We start from the raw sequence: 26730 nt of genomic DNA, 5'->3' as shown, positions 1-26730 counted from the left end.
TATATTTATGAACGTACATGTCGTAATATTAAGAAGTGGCACTTTTTCATAACTTTCAAAACAGGAAAAACTTAACGTACACTTGTTAGGGAAGCTTGCCCACACATGTTTGTTTTTAAGACTTAGAATGCTCAGGTCAAAACGTTTCATATTTAATTCTTATTATCCCAAGGTCTTAGCTAAATCAGTTATAATAAACTCTGGCATCTTGTTTGATTTGGCTTATGGTTTAATCGATGAGTATGAAAGATTACTCTTTATATTCGCAATGAAGATTTCGCACGTCCTGGCTGTGAAAGGACAAACAATTTTTGGCATAGCTTCGCAACTCGCAAGCGTATTCGTCATTGTTTCCATAGCAACTTGGCAGATTAAGTGAGTTCACTGGATTAGGTGCATCGATGGAAGGACGTGAATACAGAACTGTCACATGACCTCTGCAGTCAAGCCAGCAACGTGACTGACCTTGGTTGGCGAGTTCCTACCAGGATGGTTCATTTTTTCGCAGGAATGCTCAGGAATCCTGGCAATCTTCTGCCCGAACCAAGATTTCGTTTCTTCGAGAAATCGATACTTGTTGACTGTAGGATTGCTGATGTGATTGTTGGCGTTGTAGGAAGAGGCGTCAGTCTTCTTGGCGTCAGTCTTATTGTTTTTTGATCTAAAATAGAATGGAAATATTTAACGTTTGTATGTGAGATCATCGCACCTGGATGGATACAGGAAGGTCAGGAAAAGACGAAGAGAAATCTCAAGATTAGATTCACATTACACAATATAAATCATACCGAGTTTTCGTTTTCTTTTTCCCATTAAAATTTCGTTTCCGCCTAAACTTTTTCGATTTTCCGTTAGAGGTGGTAAAATTAATGCCGGCTGCCGCCCAGTAAGGAGATGCACAATCGTCTTCATTGTCCTGTCTCCCAGCCTCCATCATATCATCGCCATCACTGATCATATTATCTTCGGATGTAAATATTGCCGCTCCGGCATACGCTAGTGTTAACTGAAAAAAAAATAAATGACGAGGGACTATCAGTTCCAAACTGTTTTCCCTAAAGGTCCAGTAAGGATCATCTCTTATTGAACCAGTGTTACTACAAGAGGAAACCTAAACTAAACGAACTTTACTTATTCTTACCCTAGAGGGGGTTACTGACCTCTAAGAAATGCGATCCAAATGTCTCCATCTTGTACTCCGTTACTCCTTCTATATCAAGCATCTCCTCGCGCGTCATCGGAAGTTTGTCGGCCATCAGTCGGAGAGTGACGTCGGCGAAAATGTGATGTGGTTTCAGCCCCTCCTCTTCAGCAACTCTCTTACAACACGCGACTAGTTGTTCGTAACACGTGTTTGTCACGTGTACATTGCTTGGGACGTCACTTTTGGGAACCGTGCCACTTTTGGAGGATTTCTTGTCTCGTGTGAAAAATGGCGGAAGCTGAAAAAGGCACATTGATTAACGCTGGCCAAATGGCGTAAGCAGCTCTTGTTAAAGACGAAAGTCAACTGGTTTTTGGTTCGTGATTTACTGGCGAAATTTCGGACACATATTGAGGCATCTTATCCCATCAACAATTCTTTGATCAGTAGAAATGCCTCTCACCTTCACCCGACCGTTTAGAAATTCCATCGCTTTCGGCCCAAGCTTGGCGTAAGCGATGACTTGTGAATGATGCCCAACAGTCAAATCTTCGATGAGGATATCTTTCATTACCAGCATACGAAACAATCGTTCTGCATCATTTCGAGATAAACTATCCCCAGCCTTCCCGTACATCACACAACGGTTGAGCTTCTCACGATCAACCTTGGCGTTCTGACTACCCTGGTGGAGTAAAAGGAAAAATAAGTCCACTTTGATCTCTGTGACTAAGATTTAAACTGCCTCTTGTAATGATCAAATCAGTTCATCTCAGTCACATGTGAAAAGAGTGCTTTCAGTTTGACTCTACCAAACACAGTGGTCATTAGTTCATGGCTCTCATCTCTGTGACTGAACTGAAGTTTGATTCCTGTGAGGTTTGACTCCGTTGCACTTTTACACCCGAGAAGATCGAGTGCTACCAATTTCACTCCAATTTCGATGAAGGTACCTTTTGAGAATCCTGGCATTATAATTCGACATTAATAAAACCACCTTCTGTCAAAATTAGTGAAAGAATTAATCTTACCTTAAACACGTCAACCAGATGTTTCAATGTCAGTTGAGCCATAGGACGTTGCCAGTTGCCATTTCCTTTATGGATCAACGTATTCACAGACTCAACAATCAACTTGGCAAGTGGTGTAACATCTTGCTTTTTAACCTGGTCAGCGCTTGAGCAGTTGTCACAGATCGTGGACTGGTTATTGTGGCATTCAGCAGTGTCGAATCCAGTCTCTCCAAAGTACTCCAGGAGCTGCGCACGCCTGCATTCTGTCACGTTTTCACAGTATTGGACAACACGGTAGAGGTTGTTCATGTGTACATTTATGGATGCCTGGGTATTTGTTTTGTCTGATAGGACCATTCTGGGTGAAGTAAGGATAATGGTCAAATGTCATAAGCGGGAATCAAACTCAAATAACAAAGATTAGAGACTAACTGACTAAGCACTGTTTTTGCCAGAGTCAAATAACTGTAGGCCGAGTTCTTTTCTTCCTTGTGAATGAGGTAAATGAATACGAGTGTACCACATTCATTGCATCAACTCACCTTTTCAAACGATGCACATCTCCATAGTTGTAGAACAGGATACATACAGAATTCTGGCCATCTCTGCCAGCGCGACCACACTCCTGAAAGTAACCCTCAAGCGACTTGGGCAACGAATGGTGAAAGACAAATCGCACATCAGCCTTGTCTATTCCCATCCCGAACGCGATTGTCGCACAGATCACCTGGATAAAGAAAATATATGGAGTGATGTGCACAGACTCAAAACCTAAAACAATATCGTTAACTGAACATTGTATTGTAAAAAACAACAGGATGTTCACAGTCAAACATGTTCCATCGTATTCTAAAAGAAGGTTAGTACCACATATCGTTGTCTAAAGTAATCGCCTTTAGATACACAGTTGCAATGCAGTATTGAGCAAGTATGTACCTTGCATCTGTCTCGTATCCAGTCCTCTTGAGTGCGTTTACGTTCCAAATCAGACAAGCCCGCGTGATATGCAGTGGCCTGAATCCCAGTCTGACGAAGATTATCGGCCAGATTGTCACAATCGTTCCTAGTATGGAAAAATAAGATGATGAAATATATATATATCAATGAACGCAAATCTTGCTACCGAAGCAAGTATTTTGCATTAAATACGCTTAATTAACACGACGAAGTCTGTCCAAATATTCTTGTTGTCCTAACCTGGATAGACAATAGATAATGCCTGAATCAATCGCGTGGTTTGCCTTGATAATTTCCGTAATTTGCTCCGCTAGTTTGCCTTTCTTAGGACGAAGCAGGAACTGCAGATTTGGACGGTTGAAACTCTGGCTGAACCTGGAAAAGAAAATAACTATTTTAAACATTCTTCCCCAAAGGTCCACCAGCACACGGAAAATATTATATGAAGAGGGAACCAATCTTGTAAAGTTTCATTTGAAAGTGCCAGACAAGAAGATTAGAACTCAATTGAACTCTGGTCTCTAAAAATCCAATGCTTCAAACGCACCACATGGGTTCTTTCATTCTCAACTGCGTGACAATGTCTGTGCGAACACGAGGCGTTGCTGTTGCGGTCACCGCCATCATGGGAACGAGAGGAAACTTCTCGTTTAACGCCGACAACTTTTTATAATCAGGGCGAAAATCATGGCCCCACTGACTGACGCAGTGCGCCTCGTCAATTACAAATCTGGCCAGCTTTCCACGACCGTAGAGACTCTCCAGTGCGTCTGAAAGCCTCCCACTCCCGCTAAGTTTTTCTGGCGTCACGTAGAGAAGCTTAGTTTGAGGAGAAACACTGTGAAGATCTCGGTAGATGGCGTTCACGACGTTTGCCGATGTTTCACCGGTCATCTGATGCGCTGGAATCTGCAAAATACAATTATTTACTGAGCTACACGTAACAAAAAAAAACAACACAACCTTAGGAATTTTGAAAAAGCTCGACTCCCAGGAATATTAACTGCTTAACCCAATATGAATATAAAAGCAGTAACTCTCCTGACGAAGGCCCTCAGGTCGAAACGTCGAGAAGTGTTTTGTCTATTTAGGCAGCTGTTATACCACATTTGATGCTAAGTTGTTTGAAGACGCTGCCACGCTGCTCCTTGGTTATATTGCAATATGAATATAAAAGATTTATGTTCTTCTTACATGATTTGAACTGAGTTTCATCACTTGATCTTGTATCAAAGATTTCAGGGGGGAGACAACGATGGTTACCCCGTCAGTTACAACAGCAGGTAATTGATAACAGAGACTCTTTCCTCCCCCGGTTGGCATCAATATGAAACAATTCCTTTTGAGCAAAGCGGCGGTGATCGCTTCGTGTTGGTTGAAACGAAAACACTTCAGACCAAATGTTCGTCTTAGGGTCCTGTTCACCTCCTGCGTGAAGGCGTAATCTGTTCTCTTAAACTCATCTGAGGAATAGAAAAGTTGGAATGTAAGAATAATTTAGCATTGATTGGCACCCACCTGATAACTCAGTAGTCGAACCTGTATTATGTCATATAGACCTTTACGAAATGTCCGCATAATGACATAGTTTTGGGACAAAGTATGACTCTGATATAAAATCGTGCAAACTCTGTTACTAGTTCACTCGCCTCGATAACCATCATCTGGTAATGAGTTACCAGTCTTCTTTGGTTGAGCACTCGTTGTACGTTGCCCGACAGTGGACGCTTTTTCTTTACTACCATTATTTGTTTGAGATGCTTCACAACTCCCCCCTGAAAAACGTGCCGATGTTGTAGACGACGTATTGGCATTAGTACCCGTACCGGGGGGTTGATCTTCTTGATCTTCGTAATCTTCTATATCAATAACATTTGATTTATTTCGATTTTGAAATGCAGGAGTGTTCGTCCGCCATGTCGATGGAAATGATGGGGTTGTGGATCGAGACTTGGACGTTTGTGGAGTGAAACTCGCGTGAGAGTTTGCAGAGACTTTGGATAATTGCGACGAGTCAGGCTGCAAGACGGGGGGAGATTTATCAAAGAAACTATCACCACAGAGGGGGAGGACGTCGCCATCTGAAGCACGTCTTGATGAGGTGATAGTGCTGGTACTGTTCTGTAATAACCATCCTGCATACAGAAAAGATACAAGAAACTGTTTGTTAAGATTGTTTCGTCAGTCACTAACCCAGCATATATTTATCATCTTAGCTATCATAGTATGATTAAAGACCATCTTTAAATGCATGAGGAGTCTCACCGTTTCCAGTTTGCTGCGAAGACTTCTGTCCGATTGATCGACGTTTCTCTTCTATTCTTATACTCAATCTCCTCCTTTGGGCTCTCAATCTGTTCCTGAGAATGATCAAAGGAGAAATGGGTAAATTGGAAAAAATCCACATACTATATCGTTCAGCCAGGAACTAAACTTCTTCTTATAACTTACCTTTCAACTTGGTTTTTCTTGTATTCTTCGTGTTCGTCTTCACCCAACAAATTTAGCAGTAAATCTTGGTCGAAAGCCTTAAAGGTATCTGCAATCTTTTCCAACACGGCTATGTAGTCTGAGGAAGATTTCTCAAACTTTGCGTCAAGAGTTTCCTCGGCTTTCTCGGATCGCCGATGTTTGAACTGAAAAGATGTGTAATGGCGTGATGGACCAGTGAACCAAAGGTCACGGGTTTGATTCACAGCGTGTTCAAGCTAATTTTCAGCTTGCCTGGGATGTAACTCAGTGTGGCACCATCACAATATGTAATGTTGTTGAAGATTTCGATTATTTAAGTGTGGAAACGTATGTACAATAAACTTACCTCATCGTATTCATTAATATCTTCCTTGATTTCATCAGCTTGTATTCTGTCGCAGGTGAAATCAACTTCTGTCACCATTCCTTCTTTCTGCCTGGTGACAGTCTCTGGTAAGGAACTAAGAGAATCACAGAACAAAAGATTGTATTGCTTACCAAATTTGCTTTAGGAAAGCATTATACTCAAGTTTATATCAAATACACAAACCAAAATTATGTCCATATTGTTTTAATCTCATCAGCCTTCACTTAATTAACTTACTCTTCTGTGTCGATGTCATTGAAATATGGTGGAGAATCATCGGGTGATAAATACTCTGGTGATCTTGGGCTTGGTGCGATGAAATCAAAATCAGACTAGATTATGGAGAAAAGATGCTTGATCAGATCACAAATTTTTCTCAGTGGGTACGTTTTTATCCTGGTTTCTTGAAATCAGCCATAGTGTTAATTGAGGGAACTTGCCAAACATGATAAGAATCAAGTCCTAAGTTTGTACTCAGAATCTTTACTCAGAGAGCTAGGCAAGCCGATAGAAACTGCTAAGGATTGGAGTTGTTATCAGAGGTGATTGAGGTGTGGTTTGGGGCTAGCTATCAGGATGAATAAAGGAGACTATTTTATCATCATAGAGATCAAGTGCCGTACAAGTCTAAGTTGTTTCATACAGTATACTATAATCGAAGATGGGTTGACTTGTAATCAACAGCAGGTTACCTCAGGATCTTCGGCATATCCATCGATATTGCAATTATAAATGTCATTGTTGTTGATTGAATTGTTGTTTTCTTCAACGTCGTTGAAAAGTTCCTGGCCTAGAATTATGAAATAATAAACAAGCTGAGTATCATATTTTGTGTCCAACTGTACATTTATTCACTTTCTGATATCTCCCTGCATGCTGGTTTGTTCAATGCATTCTGGTACTGTAAGAAGTTAATATTTAAATAACCCACCCATCATGGTACCAACATCTTCGTCATCATTATCTTGAACATCACATGGCCATACCATGTCCGTTTTCAAACGTTTACACTCATTTCGAGGTTGCCTGTTAAGCTCAGGTTCTAAGCCAAAACCAACATCATCAAACTCACTAAATGTTCTCTTAGATGACTGAGTAGTTTCACCTTTCTAAACACAAACAAATCATGAACAAATATCCTTCATCAAGAACATTACCAGTTCCCAAAATTAATACTGCTTCATGCCATATTATTACACCCAGTAAACAACTAAATCTAACCTGCTTAGGACATTCATCAAAATCATTACATTCTGAAATATTTGACTCCAGATTCCAAGGTTGTGTTTGCCGTGATCTATTATCAGATTCTTGGTTTGGAATTTTATTTTCTCTGTATTTATTATAGAAAGAATGATAAAAAACCAAGTATAGTTCAGATTAACGCAACATTATTTCACTATAAAAGGGAAGGTGGGTGCAGGTATATACATTTAGGAGAGGGGCATGTGACAGGTTTTGACCCAGGTGAGGGTCACAATATGTACTTAGAACATTTATGGTAATGATACACACATCCCATGAACAACCCACAATGGAGCACCCCTACCAGGTAAGGTTGGATCCATCAACCCTACCTTATGACTATTGACTATGGAAATAATAACTATAAGTAACATAACTTGTAGGCTCATTTTGCTGAAGCCACCTCATTAATCCTTATGAAACATGCTTATTACACAACTTACTTGTCAATTTTTCGAAAAATGGTTGCTTTACCAAAGGGGATTTCATTTCCCCGAAGTGGTTTTACTGGTTTAGAGAAAGGCACGGTGAAACCATGTTTTCTGGTCGTATCCCTTTCTTTAATAGATTTATCACCATATTCGGACTTCTTATCTTTCGGTTTAATAAAGAAGTTGGAGAATATCGTGCTTGATGATCCCGAGTTATTTGATTTCGTTTTGTTTTGAGAAGAAGGGCTAAAGATAAATCAAATATCTTAATACACTGAAACCATTTCTCATTTCTGCGATGAATATACATTTCGATGCAATATAAAAACAATTTCCACTTAAAAGGCTTTTCTAAATGCATTAAATAAAATTCACAGACTTACTTCTTCGGAGCATTTCCACTCTTGTTAAGAGAAAGTCTCATAGTAAAATCATAGTAAAATCTTGAAATCCTCCTGATTTATTAAAGTAATGTTTACAATTTAGTAATTCACAAATCCCGCCATGAACGCGCGAGGACTGGAACCCGAAACCAAAATAACCAATCAGTGTTGTTAGCTATTTGCGCTATATAGTTTGAAAAATGATACCAGATTCTATCAAGAGAATTGACAAACTGCGACTATGTACACACGGTAACTTTTTTGAGCGTTTTCACGTTTTCACCGTTTCAAACACCGCCAATTTCCAAGAGAGTCTAAAGCTAATTTAACACAATAAAATAGACAAAAACGATTTTGAAACGCTCGAAAACGCCGCTCGTGTACGTACACATAGCCTGCTTTTCATGTGTTATTGAGGAAATAGCAAAATGGGTGTTTAGGAGGCATAGCCCTGAGTTTAGGAGGCCCATCGCCCCCTGGACATCTGATCCATGGATGGTATTTGGATAAACCCGGCGGGATTTTCTTCTTCGAAGGAAGGTCTAAAATAACCGTCAAATCAAATTCGTGCGCAGGCGCTTCAATGCAAAACACAAGACTCGCGTCAGTGACTTTGTTCAGAAACCAATAATAGTGTCCACAGTTGGAACAAGACAAAGCGAGTTCCTGGTGGCATGATCGAAAAACCTGCTTTGTCAGCAAAAACGTCATAACACAAACGTTTTATAAAGGTTTATTGTACGGACTAAATATGGGTCTTGAACTAGAGCCAGGCTTGAAAAATTAAACTGAAGTGATTCAATATCTATGCCAACGTCGCAAGCCAGGCTCTTTTACCTACCGCTCCATGCACGGCCCACGCTGCGGTAAGCTATGCGTCAGGCTCAGCACGTTGTTAAATGTTCAGTTAAACGTCGAGTTTCCCTTTCGCAAATTCCTAAGCTGCCGCGGCGCCTGCGATGAGCGTTAAAAAATAGAGATCTGGCTGGTATTGTGTATAGGTCAACATTCGTCCTTGTCCTATGTCGTAAGTTTGTTGTATAATTCGTCGTTGAGCAAGGTCGACATATAAAAACCGAAATCAACAAATGACGCGTATGAATAGATGATTACGTCATGCAGCGTCATGCACTAACAAAAAATTCATAAATCATCAAATGAATCACTGAACAAAACTGATGCAGTGTGATCCAATGATTTGTGAAATAATTATTGTATTCTAAAAGAATTCCACGTCCCTCATATAATATTTGGGAAAAATTTCGACAATTTTGAGAGATTCAACAATAATATAAAAACAGGAGGGTGTCTGCTGAGATCCTAATGAGACAATCTCACACCGAAATATTAATTAAAATTTTGAAAAAGGTAGTTTTCGTTTTCATATATTTGGGGTAAGTCTTCTGGTGCAGCATGCTTATTATAGTGGTAAGTGAATGATATACATCTGCGTAATTGACCGCATAACCCTAATGCAAAGAATGACTGAAGAAAACCAAAACACATTTTATTTACCAGAAAATATTCTCATGAATTGCTAAATACAGTCAAACAGCGCTATTATATATTGTCACTGCCAGCAAATGTTTAAAAATTCATGAATTAAAACATACTGCAGATCGAAGCGAAACTGCCAAAATACAGACCGAGCCGGTTCGCAACTACGCGGTAAACTAATCTTACGCTTCAGTAACCAATATTTCGTCTCAAGTTAATCAGTAAGAAATCAGCACAACAAAAGCTTAAAGGCAAGAGAGGAAAATTGAACACAGTTACTGATATGGCAACACTTAAGGTTGTGCCTGTTATTATTAATAATCTCTCAAATTCTTTTTATAAAGGAAAGGTAAGTACTGACCGACTTTAAGTTTACTACGTCAAACTAAGTTGATTCTAATCCGGGTTATTTGCATTTTTATGTAGTTTGAACGGGGCTTTATATATATCAGTAAAATAATATTAATTGTTTGCCCTTCGCATATTTTTTACTTCCGAGCTAGGGAAGAGAAGAAACCGTAAACAATAAAGCCAGAAAAATATTTCATATAGAGACAGTGCATACAAGATTCCGTAAAATCTGCCGATTAAAGAATCAACCGTTCAAAACTGAAAAAATTTCTTCCAACTATATATATGTTGTTATATTTCATATATTCTATATCATCGTTATTTCAACAAGAGCATTATTATTATTATTATCATACAATTATTTGAAAACGGTAGTCCTTCAGTTATATCTGATTTTCAAGGAGCCGTTTCTTATTACACTAATATTAGTTACAATTATTAACCTAACCTAAATGTCTACAAGCATGCAGTCTAAAACATACAAAATTAATATACAAATATAATTCGGACAAATGTTTCGCCAAAGTTTCAAGATTACACATGCTCAAACATCAAACAAGTGTCATGATTGATTCATGAAGATATTGCTAATATAATGTCCATTTTCAACTAGTTTCCAGACCCGCAAAATGGTTATTAGTTAGATTTTTAAAACTACTTATCTACTTTACCCAAGACTCCAGTTTATGCATAAAGACATGTCTTTATAACTTAGAATATAATATATCCTACACTGCTTGCTCCTATTGATATCTCAAACTTACAAAACTGATAACGCAACAACAAAGGGAAGATATCGTCATATTCTATAGTTATTGTGACATATATAGTAAGCCTATAATATTCTGCCTAATGCAGGTGACGTTATTTTCTGACGGTCCAAAAGATCCTTGCGAAGCAGCGCGGAGATGTTTAGCTGAGTCGACGGAAGGAGATGGTCTAAACGCTGGGCTATCCTTCGATGTTCGATCATACGGTTGTACCAGGCTGCGTGGAATAAGAAATGGGAGACCAGACAGTAACAGAAATCCCTCCAAAAGGGTTGAAGAAAACGAAAAATTTGTTGACGAATCTCGAAGATCAGAAGAATCATCGCAAAGAGAAATGGTATTAAACAAATCTTCACTCTTATGACACTGATCAGAAAACGCTCGAAAACGTTACCGTGTGCACATAGCCTATATCACATACCATAGACACAGTGGAATAAAAGCCATTAGTGATGTAAAACAGGATTGCAAACGTTAGAAGATAAGAATAAAATTTTGCTTCAGAAAGTTTAAATTCCAAATTTGTTTCCAGCAAGCTCTTTCATTGTGTGTTGATAAAAATTGTTTTTTTTCAGTTTTCTTGGTGTCATTTTTTATATCGGTCGTTAAAGTCGTTATTGGTTAGCAACTGAAAGATATAGAAACGACGCCTACTAACAAGCCTTTTTGCGTACATGTGAGAATTTCAAATTTTTTTATTCACACACATTGATATTTCTTAGGAAACCCGGGATTTGCTGAATGACGCAGATCGAACATCAGATGAAACAATTCGAGGACGACAAGAAACGGAAGATGAAACGGTATTAAAATCTTCATACTCATGACACTGATCAGAAAAGGCCGTCAAACGGAGGTGGGACATCAGTGGTAGAAACATGCTGCCCCCCCTACGTTTTTGTGCTGGAGATAATGTGTCCTTCCTTTAAAGCGATGTTCCATTTTTCTGACATCAAATTGCCCTTCTTGATTTTATGAACGGTAAATTGTGCACAGTCTACCACTGAACACAAAGACAGTGTAATAAGAGCCGTTCGTGATGTACAGTATGATTGCAGATATTAGAAGATAAAAATATTTTTCCTGCAGCAAAAAGTTTTTTTTTAAATTCAAATTTGTTTCTAATAATGTAATTTTTCATATCAGTTGTTGAGTCCTCGTAGTGTACTAAATTAACGAAAAAGATATAGAGACGAGAAGTGAACTACACCAATTAAGAAAGGGCGGAAGTAACGGTATATATATATACATATATATATACCTTATGTATAATATTTTATTTAAATGTGTATTATTTCTTTGTACAGTCGAGTTATTACTTGAGGTCCAATGAAAAGGGATCACGAAGGAAAAGATTAGCCAGAGAAAGGGTAAAACAATTGTATATGTTATAGTGATGCATGCCCTTCGCATTGACTGACGTTTTTAGCTTGAAGTTTTACTTGATGACATCAGGTGTATCAAACTTGGTGATGATACCAGCCTGGAGTAAATCGTTGCTACACAACGAAAAACAATACATATATAGCCATTAATCTAACCTCATTTTCTTTAAAGTGATAAGCTATAAATAGGAGTTAGCGAATTGTAAAAGAGAGAGCAAAATCTTTAATATTCCCAGTCATATTGTTTGCTCTTATTCATGCAATTGAAACAAGTATATATAACAAGTAATTAAGCTTGTAGGTACACCACGTAAATACTTACGTGGTGTACCTACAAGCTTAATTACTTATCGATTGTCACCATGCGAACATACAAGAATATTATTAATATATAACAACTCTAGATCGAGGTTCTTGGCCAAAAATCATGTACAGAAGCCGATGCGTCACAGTCAGAACCAATTGCAAAGGTACGTTTAACCCCATAGTTCATATTAGAAATATAGAAATTCATGTCGCTTGTCATGACATACTTGCATTGTGGTAAGGAGGTAGGGCCTACTATAGTCAGCAATCAGAAGCAAAACCACTCGCCAAGGGAAAACGATCTTTTCAGTTTTCCCCATACATCATATAATTTTAATTTTAGGTGTTTAAACAGTTGCCTTATTCCTTGAGATCCAATAAAAAGGCAAAAGAAACATTACCAGAAGGGAAGGAAACGGTAAACAATTATAATTTTTAAATAAGATAATTTTGTTAGATTATTTGGTTTATTTCGAATTAAAATGGACTATATTTAACAATTGTGTCTTTTGTTCACGCTTAGCAAAACAATATCTATCAACAATGGCCGATTATAAAAACGTTAAAACAACGTGTCCGATGATCTCTATATATTATGCTAATGATGTTTTTATCATTATATAGAATGTAAATGACAACCATGGTTATGACGTTGTGGGATGCCACTACTCCCTGAAGCAACTTGATGAAGACCTCGAAAAAAAGTTTGAATCGGAAAAATACAAACAAAAAATGGCTCCTATTATTGAAAGGCTCAAATCCAGAATTAAGGAAGATGCCAACTGTGGATGTTAATCAAATGGACTCGATTTTATGGTCAATCAATAATATACGCGAATAATTATCTATAACTTAAGGCCGGTATACACGACAAGCGTTTTGGGGCTTAGCCAGTCTGACGATTTTGTCCCGCTATGTAAATTTCGTGTTATTATAATTATTAATTTGTTTAGAAATTCATTGTTTTCACAGTCGATAAACACCAAAATATTAACATAGCGGGACAAATCGTCAGGCTGGCTACGCTACTGACCAGTGAAATATTATACACTTAGGGGCTGTTTACATGAGCCCGGTTACTCGAGATTCAACGAAGGGTGAGTGAATTTTGAGGTATTGAAATGAGCAGATAATGGCAGTCGTACAATCACCACAACAATAGCATGTGCTTGTTTGGTGTCATAAAGACTTATTTCAATACCTCAAAGTCCTCTCACGCTTCATTGAATCTCGGGTAACCGGGCTCATGTAAACAGCCCCTTACGAGACGAAGTCGAAAAAAAGTCTATTATTGACCAGATTGAAGGTCCGTATAGAGAAGTATTTCCCAAGGTCTCAAGTATTTCCCAAAGTCTCATTGAACATAATTTTGAAACAATCTAAACAAATAGTACTAACTTTAAACGGCATTTGAGCAGCCACAAATAATGACAAAAATAAACAAATAATGACAAATATTTTTTAAAACGGAGGTTTTTTTATCCGTTTTAGCCTTGCGTCCACACGTAACCGGCGTTTTCGGTAACCCGGCGAAAACGCAGGTTTTAAAAAACGCTCTCCAGAGTGGAGCTTTTCAAAAACGCCGGTTTCGTGTTTACGTGTGGACGGACAAAAACGGGTTTTCAAAAACGCTCTCCAGAGTGGAGCTTTTCGAAAACGCCGGTTTCGTGGTTACGTGACAATAAACACCAAAATATTAGCATAGCGGGACAAATCGTCAGTCTGGCTACGCTACTGATCAGTGAAATATATACACTACCTCGGGAAATAGTGAGTTTTGTTCTCTCGAAGGAAAACAAAACTCACTATTTCCCTCGGAAGCACACATTAAGTGTTTTGATATAAAGGAAAAAAACATACATATTTTAGCGTTTCCTGCAATCTGATTGGCTACGCGAGCGGTCCGTGTTAAGCCGTGCGGAAGCCAGTGGCGGAAGCACAGAGCCAACGCTAAAATATGAATTCGGACCGCAAGAAAAAAAATCCTATTATTTACCAGATTGGAGGTCCAAATAGGGAATCTTCCAAGGGTATATTAAAAAGGCAAAACGTGGGAATTTTGTCAGCACGTATCGATATTTTCGACCTTTGCCGGTAAAGCAAAGAGTAACAAAGCATGTTGCATTTGTGGGATAATAAATTATTTTTATCCCTGTTTCGTTTTGAGGCACTCGGCAAAATCAGTCATCTTCAAACAAACAAAATTTTCGCCAAATTGGGCGAAAAAAAGGATGTTTTCAAATGGAACTAGAAGTTACTTTTGCAGGTGAAGTGCTGCCACACAGGCATAGGGTCGTATAACACAACACAAGAACAACAGAACACAAGCAAATAAAACTACAGCAGTACAATGTACACAAAAGTGACAAATATTTTAATTTAGATATTAGTTAACTATCACTTATCTGAAATAATTGGCAAGGCTTTACAATGTTATAAAACATACACAATAATCGTATATATGAACTAAGAAAATGATTGGAATGCATGTATCTTTATACATTTTACTTATATAGTTAAACTTAATCTTTTCTGTAGAATATATTATCAATAAATATTAAAGAAATTCCTGTTCGACTTGCGTTTAAAGTAGCAGGGTCAAACAACTTCTGAAGGATATGTGTGCCGTTTAGTAGGCAAAGAAGTTAACCTTTACGGTGAAGAGGGAATCAAAACCCTGGGAGTCAACTGGAATCCGCAGTCGGATAAGTTTAGTTTCTCGGTTAAGAAGAGAAATGACGAAGAAACGTTAACAAAGCGAACAGTTCTTTCGAGAATTTCACGTCTGTTTGACCCTCTGGGTTTGGCCTCCGTGGTAACAATCAAGGCAAGAGTTGCTCTCCAAGAAATTTGGAAGGCAAAGAAGTACGACTGGGATGACCCATTGCCTGATGAAATGCGCGATTTGTGGTAAACTTTTCAGAGAGCTAGAAGAGTTAAATGAGATTGCAATCCTGGACCATCTGAATTGCACGTTTTCGCCGACGCAAGTGCTACAGCTTATGGAGCAGTAGCTTATCTTCTCTGGCCTACTTCCAAAGGTCCTAAAGTGAGTCTAATCGCCTCGAGAGTTAGAGTTGCCCCTTTACGTCAGGCAACTATTCCACGATTAGAGTTTATGGCATCATTGGTTGCTTCGAGATTGGCAAGTACCATTTACAACGAGTTTAAGACGAAGTCAGAAGTGGTTAAGCTGTGGTCCAATTCAAAGATAGTTTTGCATTGGTTGCAGTCCGATTCTACAATGTTGAAAGCGTCCGTGGGCGTTCGTGTAGCTGAGATACAGTCAACGTGGGAGTCAAGTCATTGGCAACATGTTCCTTCTGCCTTGAACCCGGCAGATGATCTAAGCCGAGGAATAAAAGTCAAAGACATGCATGGTCGATGGTTTCAAGGACCGACATTCCTTAAGTTGCCAGAAAGTGAATGGCCAAACGAGAGCGTGGAAGCTGATACAGAAAATGACACAGAAAGAAAGAAACCCAAAATTGTAGGCAGTGTCAATCCCGAAACCCCATGTATTGATCCAAAGAAGTATTCAAATTGGCAACGGTTAGTCAGAATTACGGCTTATTGTATCCGTTTTGGTCGCAACGCTCTAGTCAGCGTACAAGATAAGTCAAATATAGAGTTGGGTCCTCTTCAACCTGGTGAATTAAACGAGGCCAAAGAATTCTGGATTCGAAGAGCACAGAGCACGATAGTCGACTAGAAAAATCATTGCAAGGATCTTGTACCCTTCGTCGAGAACGACATCATCCGAGTTGGTGGACGCCTCAAGAGAGCTTCCTTTCCCTGTGATCAAACACATCCCATCCTGTTACCCGGAAACCACCACGTATCAAAGTTAATAATGGAAGAATTCCACGAGAAAGTTTGTCACGCTGGCTGTGAAAGAAGCCTTTCTGAAAGTAGGCGTGAGTATTGGATTATGTCGTAAGTTTCATATTGATATGTCGTAAGTTTCGTCAGTGACCCCACTCCATCTTGATGGCAGACCTTCCTCGAGAGCGAGTGAAACCTTTTTCCACCATTTACAGTAACTGGCGTGGATCTGTTCGGTCCATTCAGTCTTAAGGTTTCGAGAAACAAGAGTGTTAAAGCCTGGGGTGCAATTTTCACTTGTGCTAGAGTACGGGCAATCCACTTAGAAGTCGTCGAGAGTATGTCAGCCGTAGCCCTTCTCCACGCGATGAGACGATTCGCTTCACATCATGGTTGGCCAAGCACGATAATTTCCGATAACGGTACGTCGTTTGTTGGAACAGAGAGATTATTAAGAGAGCTATTTACAAAGTTGCGACAGAAGCTCGAAGATTTCGCAACCCTACATCAACTTGTTGTTGTAGATCGGGAGCCAACGGTTATCTTGGAACGAAATGAACACAGTTTTTGCCGAAGTAAAGTCGTTGATCAACGGAAGACCCTTAGGATACCCATCGAACGATCCCAATGATTTACAACCCCTTACCCCTAACCATTTTCTCATCGGTCGAGCATCGAACAGCGTTCCTCACGGGTCATTCGAGAGATGTGAAATCTCAAGTCGAAGGTTTTGAGTTTGTCCAACTCTTGTTCAGCAATTTTGGAAGAGATTTATTCGAGAGTATCTCCCGACGTTGCAGAAAAGAGGAAAATAGCGATTAAAAGAACGACAGATGAAGATTGGCGAAGATTGGTCTTGATGGTCGATTACGAGACACCGCACGGGAAATGGAAGTTAGCCCGAGTTGGAGAAGTTTACCCTGGAAAGGATGGTGTGGTAAGGAATGTTTTGGTCAAAACACAGCATGGTCATTACAAAAGGTCGGTGCAACATTTATGTGTTTTAATAGAAGCTAGAAGCAAATGAGCGAGCATCCACGAACTAGTCGAACTTTGGCCCCGGAGGGTTGGTTTGAATACCCAGCAACATTCCATCATTATAATTACTCCGGCGTCAGCGACGGAGTTGAAAATTCGCCCTGGTTTTGTTTTGTTGTTTTTTTTTTGTTTTTTTTATTTTTCGTCGTCGCAAGTCTGAATGGCGCGAAACATTCTAGTATTTAAAATGTGTATGTAACCGTATTTATCTACGCCCCAGTCTTATCTGCTAAGAGTTGTGGCAGTTGTGGTGCACAGCTTTGGCTAATTTTTTGATGCGCGATTCGATTTCGCTCGCATGATACGGCAATTCCTCCAAGAGGAACAAATAAACAGTTCTTTTCACGCTTTTCGACTAAGTTTAGATTGAATTGGGGTAAGAATATATTTAATACATGTAGATTTCTATAACTATATAACTATATAAGCGCGAATTCCAAAGGCAAAGTGTGAGACAAAGCGAATATATCATGCGGTTTATTTACATTTTTGAACAATTGAACTTCTATACTTTTTAAAGTACAATGTCCTTTTGAATTTCGTGATCGAACATTTAGGTTCGCAAGGCATCTAAATGCGAATATGAATTATGAACTGTATTGTTTATGTTCAGAAGCTCTATATTGAAGACTGGCACGTGCGCCGGAGTTAATGCCAGAACAGGCGTCTTGTTAAATTAATTTTAATGTAATATATCTAGTTAATGTTAGTTATTAAGTTCATAAAAGATACTGTATGAGTGACTGCTAATCAGTTAAGCGTCCGGAGAAGTGCGAGACAGAACGAACAGTTGATTTGAAAATATTTGTAGTAGACAAAGTCCTACGGGTTTCTGAAAGTGAAGACTCATGCTTCCACTTGTTCTCCCAATCCCTTATAGCAGATCGTTGATCATGATTATAAAAGGACAAGCTGAAAAAATAAAACTAAATCAATGAAATATTCACATTTTTTGCAACGTTTAGTATTTTGTAGAATCTCGAGATCAAACCTTAACGACGGCTAAACACCTACGAGGCATGCTATCTATCAAGTCCCTTAAGTTAATTTCGTGAGGGAATTCTCTCCAAGCAGTTAAGACACTGTCCCAGAGTTCATTGTTATTCTTGGAATTTCTCTCTTGAACAATAGTTAACGTTCTAACATGGCACACAAATTCAGTCATGCATGACTGTGATACGTACTCTGTAGTCTCCTCCCTAAACTAATTCCTCGCCACTCTGGAAGTATGGCAGGCGAAATATCTTACTAAAAATCATGCACTGAGCAACACGAATAACCACCATGTGAGTTGTGGCGGAAATAGGTGCATTCTTCAAGATAAAAATGTGCCCTGGTGCATGGGTTAAGCCTACCCTTCACCTTCGAGCGACATCCACTTCCCCGTGAACTAATGCATCCTCACCAGCATGCTTGAGCGTTACTGAGTTGAACACAATTTTCTCACCGAGTTGGTATCACAACAGGATCTCTCAAAGCAAACCTACATGTCGTTGCAAGTAATAAGGAATTTCATATAAATGCAAAACATATTATTTCCCCCATACTGGGCATTCAACTCATATTCATGCACAGTTCCTTGCATAACTAGGCTGAACGAAGGACTGAACACAAAATCTATTGCAAAGATGGCTTCACAAGAAGACAACATCTTACGCAACTATTTCTTAAAAGAACGTAACTGGATTCACACAGAGATAAAGAGCTTTTTGTTCGTAATTTTATCTTCTTTTGTTAATTATGAAGAGGATTACGGAGTGCCGCGAGAATTTATTGTAAACAGAATCAGCAATAAATTTCCTTTATTAATCAAATCCTTGTGTCAAATACATGGTCTATATGGTTATCCCGCGTCTACAAACTCTGACTATTCTCCTGATGACACAGGTAAAGCTTGAATTATTTTTGAACTATAATCCTCGATACACCCAAGTTTGCTTAGGTTGACAACATGTCCTTGAGTCGTTTAAATGTTAGAAAGTGCGTAAAGCCTAACAGTTATATAAAACCTAATAAAGACACCTAATAAAATTGATTCTCATATATGGAATACGTTCGGGGAACGAAAACTTGTGTACATTTTTAAATGAAATAAAATCAATAAATTTCTTAACAATTTTTCTAAAAATGCAACCGCATGGTTCCAAAGAAATATGCCGTAAAAGCGCATTTAGCAATACGCCCCCCCAAACAGTTCTTAGCTTAGTAGCGAGAGAAAAAATCACGAACAAAATGCATGTCGAGTACGGATCTGTAGATTTAGGTATCTCAAAGGTAACATTTGGGTCATTATAACTTTCCGTAAGCAAACGACGGTTAAAAATCAGCCAATAATGATAGGTTGTTTCATATCACACTATAACTTGCACAGGTGCATGGGGAGACCTACAAAAATTTAATCTCGCGGATGGAACGATTATGAAAAATAGTTTATTAAAAATCTATTCACTATTTTCACTAAATCCCATGATGCTGTGCGCGCGCATTCCTTGGGGTGCCAAATCCCGCCAAAATCAAAACAAAATGTCGCCATTTTGATCATATTTTAGTACCCCAAGAAATGCGCGCGCACAGCATCACAGGATTTAGTGAAAATAGTGAATGACTCATAAAAGACCGAAAATCTAGTTAAGACCAGAATGCGTCCAGCCTAGTTCAAGGGGGTTAACTTTTGCAGTCTTTCGCTAATTCCAGTATCTTCTTCGGTATAATCTTAGTTACAGATGTTAAACCAGAGGCAGTTAAAGAGATTTTCAACAGCTTGACAAAAAATGATAAGACACTTGGTATGTAGCTTTATTATTTATTTAGAAAATTTTTAATAACACTGCCGCAATAAGCGTTAATTAATGCATTAGAAGAACAATGACAGAACGAATTTCTTGATAAGTTTCTCTTTGAGACTAAACCTAAAAGCTGTTACTAACTATATATATATATATATATATATATATATATATATACATTACTCTCAGGAGATTATCACACAGATGCAAAGGAAGATCATTTTTGGCAATTTGAATCTTTTACCGACTTAGTCAGAGAGCCTGCTCATATTCTTGTAGAAATGGTAAGTATGTCTGATCAGGCAAGTTATTAACAGACTGTCCGCTTTAAATGTGGTATAACAACTGCCTAAAATAAACAAAAATTCTCGACGTCTCAGTAAAATGCTATAAACTTGCAAATTTGAAAATCTAAATTTAGAATTGTCATGTGCTTTTTGATAAAGACTACTGTTTAGTCAAACTTAGAAGTTAGGTTTCTAAGAAATGCCGGTTTGCGAAGTTTCTATTGGTTAATGTGGTTACATATAGTTACGGTATCATATAGTTATAGCATCACTTTCTACCTAATAACAGATGCGAGATTTATTTTATGGTCACGAAGACGCTTGTGAAGTAACGCTAGGGCTTTTGGAGGATCTGGTGGATGGAAATTATCTGAAACCCGTGATATGGGCAGAGCACAGGGAAAACCCGGAAAAGCATTCTGGATTTTCTCTTGGTGTTCGACCATTTGTTCGACCTTTATACGTCCAAACCAGGCTACGGGAAATAAGAGAACATCACAATGGTGTAAAACCAGGAGACGTGAACGCTTATCAATGTTTTGACAGAAAAGGCATTAAAGAAAATCCAGATTTGGCTAAAAAGAAATCTAAATACAAAAAAAGAAGTAATGGGAGACCGCGCAAAACCAGAAGTCCCTGCAAGAGTTGTACGTTTTTCTTTTATGGACGACAAAACTGGCCGGTTGAAGAAAATGAAGAATACCTTGGTGTCTTCGGGAATTGTGCTGAATATGATGTTATTAAAACTCATAAATTAGATGAATTGCTCGGCTCTACTGCAAACACTTCCTGGAGAGATTTTGAATCAGCCTGCAATGAACATTTAAGAGCATTCAACGATCTCACGAGGAGGGCTGGTGAGAATCAAGATCCATATCCTGTATTGAGAGAATATTTTGAAAGTACGCGTAGGCCGATAAACGCCAAAGTTCTAAGATACGAATGGAATTCTGAAAGCCAAAATTATGAATTGCAAGCGAAGGACTGGAAACCAGAAGAGCCTGATAATATATAAAATGTTACGTTTCCAAACTATAGACATTCACAATGATGATCCATAAGACCATAGCAAACATGACTTGTATACAATTCAGTCACGAAATAACTAAAACCCAGCTCATATAGGTTATTCTTATTGTTGACATTTACTTTTTTAATGTGACAATTAATTCAATAGGTAATAGTTCCAAGGCCGCACTTTCAACAGAAACCAGTTTAAGCCAGTGGCAGTGCTTTTTACTTTTTCTGAGTTTTGAGCTGAAATACTTGACGCCAAATGTTGAGCCGTATTTGAAATTAAAGCTAATAAAAAGTTATATTTCGTGCAGAAATTTCGAGACTTTAGTTTAAAGGGAAATATCCGTGAAAAGTTTTTTGCCGGTCGGTAATTGTTTTTTTTTTTAAATATTTCCTTTGCAGTTTAAGTCTTGAAATTTCTACATCAAATATAACTTTTCAAAAGCTTTAATTTGACACACAGCCCAACGTCCGCCGTCAAGTATTTCGTCTCAAAACTCAAAAAAACTATTTTCGCTTCAAGCTGAATAGGAATGTTTGTCAGGAGTTATCGTTCCAGTTGTTTAATTAGATTAATATGTAAATATGCACTCCTGCCCGCGTTTCTATAACGTTGGTTCAGAATAGTTTTGCTGTTACATTCAACGCGTATACACAGTAAATGCATGCATGGCTGTAAGTAATTTTTTAAATAGTGTAACTTAGATCGAACCTAACTTTATATCTTACTTTATGCATCTTATATACATGGCTGTAAGTAATTTTTTAAATAGTGTAACTTAGAACCTAACTTTATATCTTACTTTATGCATCTTATATAATTGGCTGTAAGTAATTTTTTAAATAGTGTAACTTAGAACCTAACTTTATATCTTACTTTATGCATCTTATATACAGCAAACTTTTTAATACTTAAATAATTAACAGTTAGCTATTGTTGAAAACTAGAATAAAAGTAATAAAGTAGTTATATGCCAGAGAACGTTTACTGCATATATACCCGTCACATGCCCATATCATATATGGTGATATGCATGCACGTTATCCTACACCGATCTGTTTTTCCCTTTGAATATTTTCTGATCGGTTTTATGGTGACGTTTTAGTATATTTCTTTTATGACTGTCATGCATGAAAGTTAGGATAAAATTCAGTGAACACCTCATAACTATATATACTCTCTTTAGTGACCAGGTTAGCTGGTTTCGATATACAACGTTTCACACACTCAAAATATGCAGTTTTTTTGTTTTTTTTATTGCATGGGTTGGTCCGCTTACCGCGTCACAACAGGATGGCAATCAATCAATCAAACGGATGTCAAGACCTTTTAAAACAAAACTGCATGTCGTAGCAAATAATAAAGAATTTTTTCATATAAATGCAAATATATTTCTCCCCCTTATTTGGCATTCAACTCAAAATGTCCCTTATATTATAAATAATGAGAAAGAATTAAGGACTTAGCACAAAATTTATATTAGGAGGATGGCTTCACAAGAAGAAGACGAGATCTTACGCAACTATTTCTTCAAAGAACGCAACTGGATTCACACAGAGATCGAGAACTTTTTGTTCGTAATTTTATCTCATTTTGTTAACTTTGAAGAGCGTTTCCAAGTAAGAGGGGAAATTATTTCAAAAAAAATTAGCGAAAAATTTCCATTATTAATGAAATCGTTGTGTCAAATACATGGTCTATATGGTTATCCCGCGTCTACAAACTTGACTATTCTCCTGATGATGAAGGTAAAGCTTGAATTATTTTTAACTATAATCCTCACCATACTTTCAATGACGAAAGTTTAGCCCCAAATACAAATAAATCGCCTAAAGGCTAGGGATACATGAATAGAGACCTAACAAAAGTGGGTCTCGTATATGCGATAGATACGGAGAAGGAAAAAATACGTGTATTTTGCCAAGTATATATAAAAGAGATTTTGAATTTCTGCCCAGTTATTATTTTCCAAATATGCAATTAACTTTGCCACTGTATGGTTCCAACGAAATATGCCGTATAGGCGCTTAATAATTACAACACGCCCCCACAAATATCTGTCTTTTCTTTGCTGTCAGCTGTCACGACCAAAACAGCCAAACACTTTTCAAAGCGCACTAGTCGAATACTATTTTCAAAATGTTATAAACGGTTAGAATTGTGAACGCATGCAGGTTCGACAAACAATAAGGCAAGCTAAATTGGCAGATCTATGGTCAGTCAAATAAAAATAAATTACTGCATGCAGCACCATCTTAAATTCAAAACACCTGAATTAATAACGATGCTTTTGCTTATATATACTGCCGGTATTTTCAAAGGATATTTTAGACCTCAAATTTAATTTTATTACAAATATTTCGAAATGTGAGATGTTATAATTTAAAGGAACTAGCTCACAAGACTTTTCTCCCCATATTCTTCCAACTACAAACTTACTGGTTGGTTGGAACATGCAACATTGTTGCACTGGCTTTAACTTTGTTCCAACGGGCTTAAAGAAGTTTGTTAATTTATCTTTTTTGGTATCTTAGTTATAGCTATTAAACCAGAGGCAGTTAAAGAGATTTTCAACAGCTTGACAAAAAATGATAAGACACTTGGTATGTAGCTTCATTCTTTGCCTTTGGATGATTACCACATGTGAAGGCGGGGAGTCTGATTTCAGTAGCAAGAGAACCAATCAATCAAAAAATAATTTGTGTTTGAGCGAAATTGGAAGCATTGGAAACTGAATCTGATCTACGTGCACTGTTGCTAACATATATGCCTGCATCATATGCTTGCCTTATATACTTTCAGGAGATTATCACACAGATGCAAAGGAAGATAAATTTTGGCAATTTGAATCTTTTACCGACCTAGTCAGAGAGCCTGCTCATATTCTTCTAGAAATGGTAGGTATGTCTGATCAGGCATGTTATTAAGAGACAGCCCATCTGAAAATCTGGGTTGCTTACGTTTTACCTTGGAGATTCCGTACCAATTGTTTTTCCGACCGAAATTTTCATTACCCCAAGGTAAATGGTAATCACCGACGAGTCCAGAAAACCTCACTTCCAACCGATTTTCTTGATCATATTTCATGATTTTCCCAAAATATAGATGCAAGATTTATTTGATGGTCACGAAGATGCTTGCGAAGCAACGCTAGAGCTTTTGGAGGATCTGACGGACGGAAATTATCTAAAACCCGTGATATGGATGGAAAACAAAGAATTCCCTGGGAATTGTGGATTTTCTCTTGGTGTTCGACCCTTTCTCCGACCGTTATACGTCCATACCCGGCTGCGGGAAGTAAGAAAACATCGCAAAAATGATTTGAAACTTGCAGAGGTGAACGGCTATCAATGCGTTGACAGAAAAGACTTTAAAAGAAACCCAAATTTGGCTAAAAAGAAGTCTAAATACAGAAAAAGCGGAAATGGAAAACCGCGTAGAAAAATGAGGCCCTGCAAAAGTTGTGAGATTTTTTTCGATAGTCCTCCAACCCTGTCAAGGCGTTCGGTTGCATTGGAAAGAAACCTTGGTGTCTTCGGGAATTGTGCTGAATATGATGTTATTAAAACTCGTAAATTAGATGAATTGCTCGGTTCCACTGCAAACACTTCCTGGAAAGATTTCGAATCAGCCTGCAATGAACATTTAAGAGCATTCAACGATCTCACGAGGAAGACTGGTGAGAATCAAGATCCATATCCTGTATTGAAAGAATATTTTGAAAGTACGCGTAAGCCGAAAAACGCAAAAGTTCTAAGATACGAATTGAATTCTGAAAGCCAAAATTATAAATTGCAAGCTAAGGACTGGAGACCAGAAGAGTCTGATAACTGAAACCCAGCTTGTTGTTAATGAACTATTTGTTAGAAATTAAAAAAATGGATGTATAACGATTTATAGCTATAAATTATTTAGATAATGTACCAAGCTTAACCCATATAAGATAATATCTTTAAGTAAAATTTGTTTTAGTTAAACTATAATTGATGTTACAACTACATACCTTGCATTTCTCGCAATTCTCCAGTTAATTTGGTTAAATCTGTTTTTACCTTCGTTATCCTGAACACCCATCAACATTTAATTTATATTTTGAGACTGGCTGCCTACGTGAGAATAACATGCGGCATCTTTTATGTCATTTGTGAATGTCAAAGAAATAGGAAACACAGTGTATGCATGCTTTGCAATTGGTAAAAGAAAATGGCAAAATTATGGTATTAAGAAGTTAGAAATCTTTTAGCTTTCAAGCTTTGGTGAAATGACGGCAAGGGAAAGATTAGAAATCAAGTTGCAGCACAGTGGTTGCAGTAACTACCACCAGCAACTCTTGCGGCGAGATACAGCGAATTAATGGATTTGCAATACCGAATATCTCTTTTCTGATAAAAACAAACTTGCATACTCTGAGAAGGGTTTTGGTTTGCGTCTGGTTGCAAAATGTTCATGACATAATTCACAGATGTCTGTTTTTGAAATGTTTAACCATTTCTCCAAGCATCTATATAACATGATACTTAGCAATGCTAACCGTACAATGACAGAGTGTTTTGAGGTTCTCAGTTTTGTACGACAGAGAGTCGATGAACTACTGCTGACGTTTAAAGCCTGTTTGACGTTTGTAGAAATAACGGCAATCCGAACCTGAGTTAGGCGAGGTTAAAAGTGGTGAATGAGAATAATTCTAGTGAAAAAAGCAAAGAAATTGTTGAATATAGGTTAAGAGAGAAAATCAAATACCTCAGGATCTTTTTTTAAAACCATACACAATGTAAACCGTTCCGCCTACCTGATGATTCATATATTGTATTGAAAGAATATTTTGAAAGAACTCGTAGGCCGAAACAGGCAAAAGTTCTAAAATACGAATGGGATTCTGAAAGGAATAATTATAAATTACAAGCGAAGGATTGGGAACCAGAAAAGTTAGCTTAAGAATTACTGTGTTTCCAAACTACACTGCAATAATGTTCCATAGACCATAGAAAAACCACTATATCTTAATGTCAGCCACTTGATAGATGATGACTTAATAAATTGTAGGGTTTATGTTAGATTTTCGTGAGCAAAAGATTTACAATATTAATTTTTCTCTACCCCACCTTTCACTTCCTCATTTTTTGTTTACTCTACCCCATATGCCTTCCTATTTTTTAGCTATCCCACCACTTTCTTCTTATAGATATATTATAATGCTTCTGGAGTTATTTTTCCCAGCAAAAAAACAAAATGGTGCATGGACGGGGTGTGAAAAGTTTTGAGAATTAAAAGTGAAAACAGGTCCCACCACTTCGAATACTCCAAATTACAATTTCAATTTGTAAGTAATGAAATAATTTTAGCGAGTTTAAGTTTGTAAAGTGTCAATTCCTGGAAATAATATCTGTACCTTTCATAATTTTCTTTGAGAATAGACGTACCGTGTTGCAAATTTGGTAAAAATGATTATTAAGAA

The 26730-nt window shown here is 37.8% G+C and overlaps 3 protein-coding genes and 1 long non-coding RNA gene across 4 annotated transcripts; 3 read left to right on the top strand and 1 right to left on the bottom strand.

The window, feature by feature from the left end:
- Positions 1 to 1881: 1881 nt before the first annotated feature.
- Positions 1882 to 8870, bottom strand: LOC114540578 (Bloom syndrome protein-like). Its single transcript, XM_028560700.1, has 17 exons — positions 8013 to 8870; positions 7642 to 7875; positions 7175 to 7286; positions 6885 to 7062; positions 6646 to 6743; positions 6191 to 6285; positions 5933 to 6047; positions 5566 to 5750; positions 5380 to 5474; positions 4764 to 5249; positions 4309 to 4577; positions 3662 to 4023; positions 3355 to 3489; positions 3094 to 3220; positions 2700 to 2884; positions 2176 to 2515; positions 1882 to 2109 (listed from the first exon to the last, which is right to left on the bottom strand). The coding sequence occupies exons 1-17, from the start codon at positions 8051 to 8053 to the stop codon at positions 2074 to 2076; spliced, it is 3093 nt and encodes a 1030-aa protein (XP_028416501.1). The 5' UTR covers positions 8054 to 8870; the 3' UTR covers positions 1882 to 2073.
- Positions 8871 to 9334: 464 nt separating this feature from the next.
- Positions 9335 to 13290, top strand: LOC114540576. The gene is made up of 8 exons (XM_028560699.1): positions 9335 to 9406; positions 9724 to 9858; positions 10719 to 10967; positions 11353 to 11433; positions 11938 to 12000; positions 12420 to 12485; positions 12665 to 12739; positions 12946 to 13290. The coding sequence occupies exons 2-8, from the start codon at positions 9793 to 9795 to the stop codon at positions 13114 to 13116; spliced, it is 771 nt and encodes a 256-aa protein (XP_028416500.1). The 5' UTR covers positions 9335 to 9406; positions 9724 to 9792; the 3' UTR covers positions 13117 to 13290.
- Positions 13291 to 18783: 5493 nt separating this feature from the next.
- LOC114540548 lies at positions 18784 to 20239 on the top strand. Its single transcript, XR_003689076.1, has 3 exons — positions 18784 to 19071; positions 19902 to 19970; positions 20160 to 20239. It is a non-coding gene; the product is annotated as an uncharacterized LOC114540548 (long non-coding RNA).
- Positions 20240 to 23014: 2775 nt separating this feature from the next.
- On the top strand, positions 23015 to 25141 carry LOC114540586. The gene is made up of 4 exons (XM_028560709.1): positions 23015 to 23023; positions 23810 to 23878; positions 24078 to 24172; positions 24381 to 25141. Exons 3-4 carry the CDS (start codon positions 24170 to 24172, stop codon positions 25107 to 25109), a joined length of 732 nt encoding a protein of 243 aa, XP_028416510.1. The 5' UTR covers positions 23015 to 23023; positions 23810 to 23878; positions 24078 to 24169; the 3' UTR covers positions 25110 to 25141.
- Positions 25142 to 26730: the final 1589 nt, after the last annotated feature.

This window comes from Dendronephthya gigantea, unplaced genomic scaffold, assembly GCF_004324835.1.
Source record: "Dendronephthya gigantea isolate DGI-Jeju-01 unplaced genomic scaffold, DenGig_1.0 000241F, whole genome shotgun sequence".
In the NCBI taxonomy this organism is placed as follows: domain Eukaryota; kingdom Metazoa; phylum Cnidaria; class Anthozoa; order Malacalcyonacea; family Nephtheidae; genus Dendronephthya; species Dendronephthya gigantea.
Note: the sequence above shows the minus strand (reverse complement) of the source record. Positions and strands in the feature narration are given on the sequence as shown.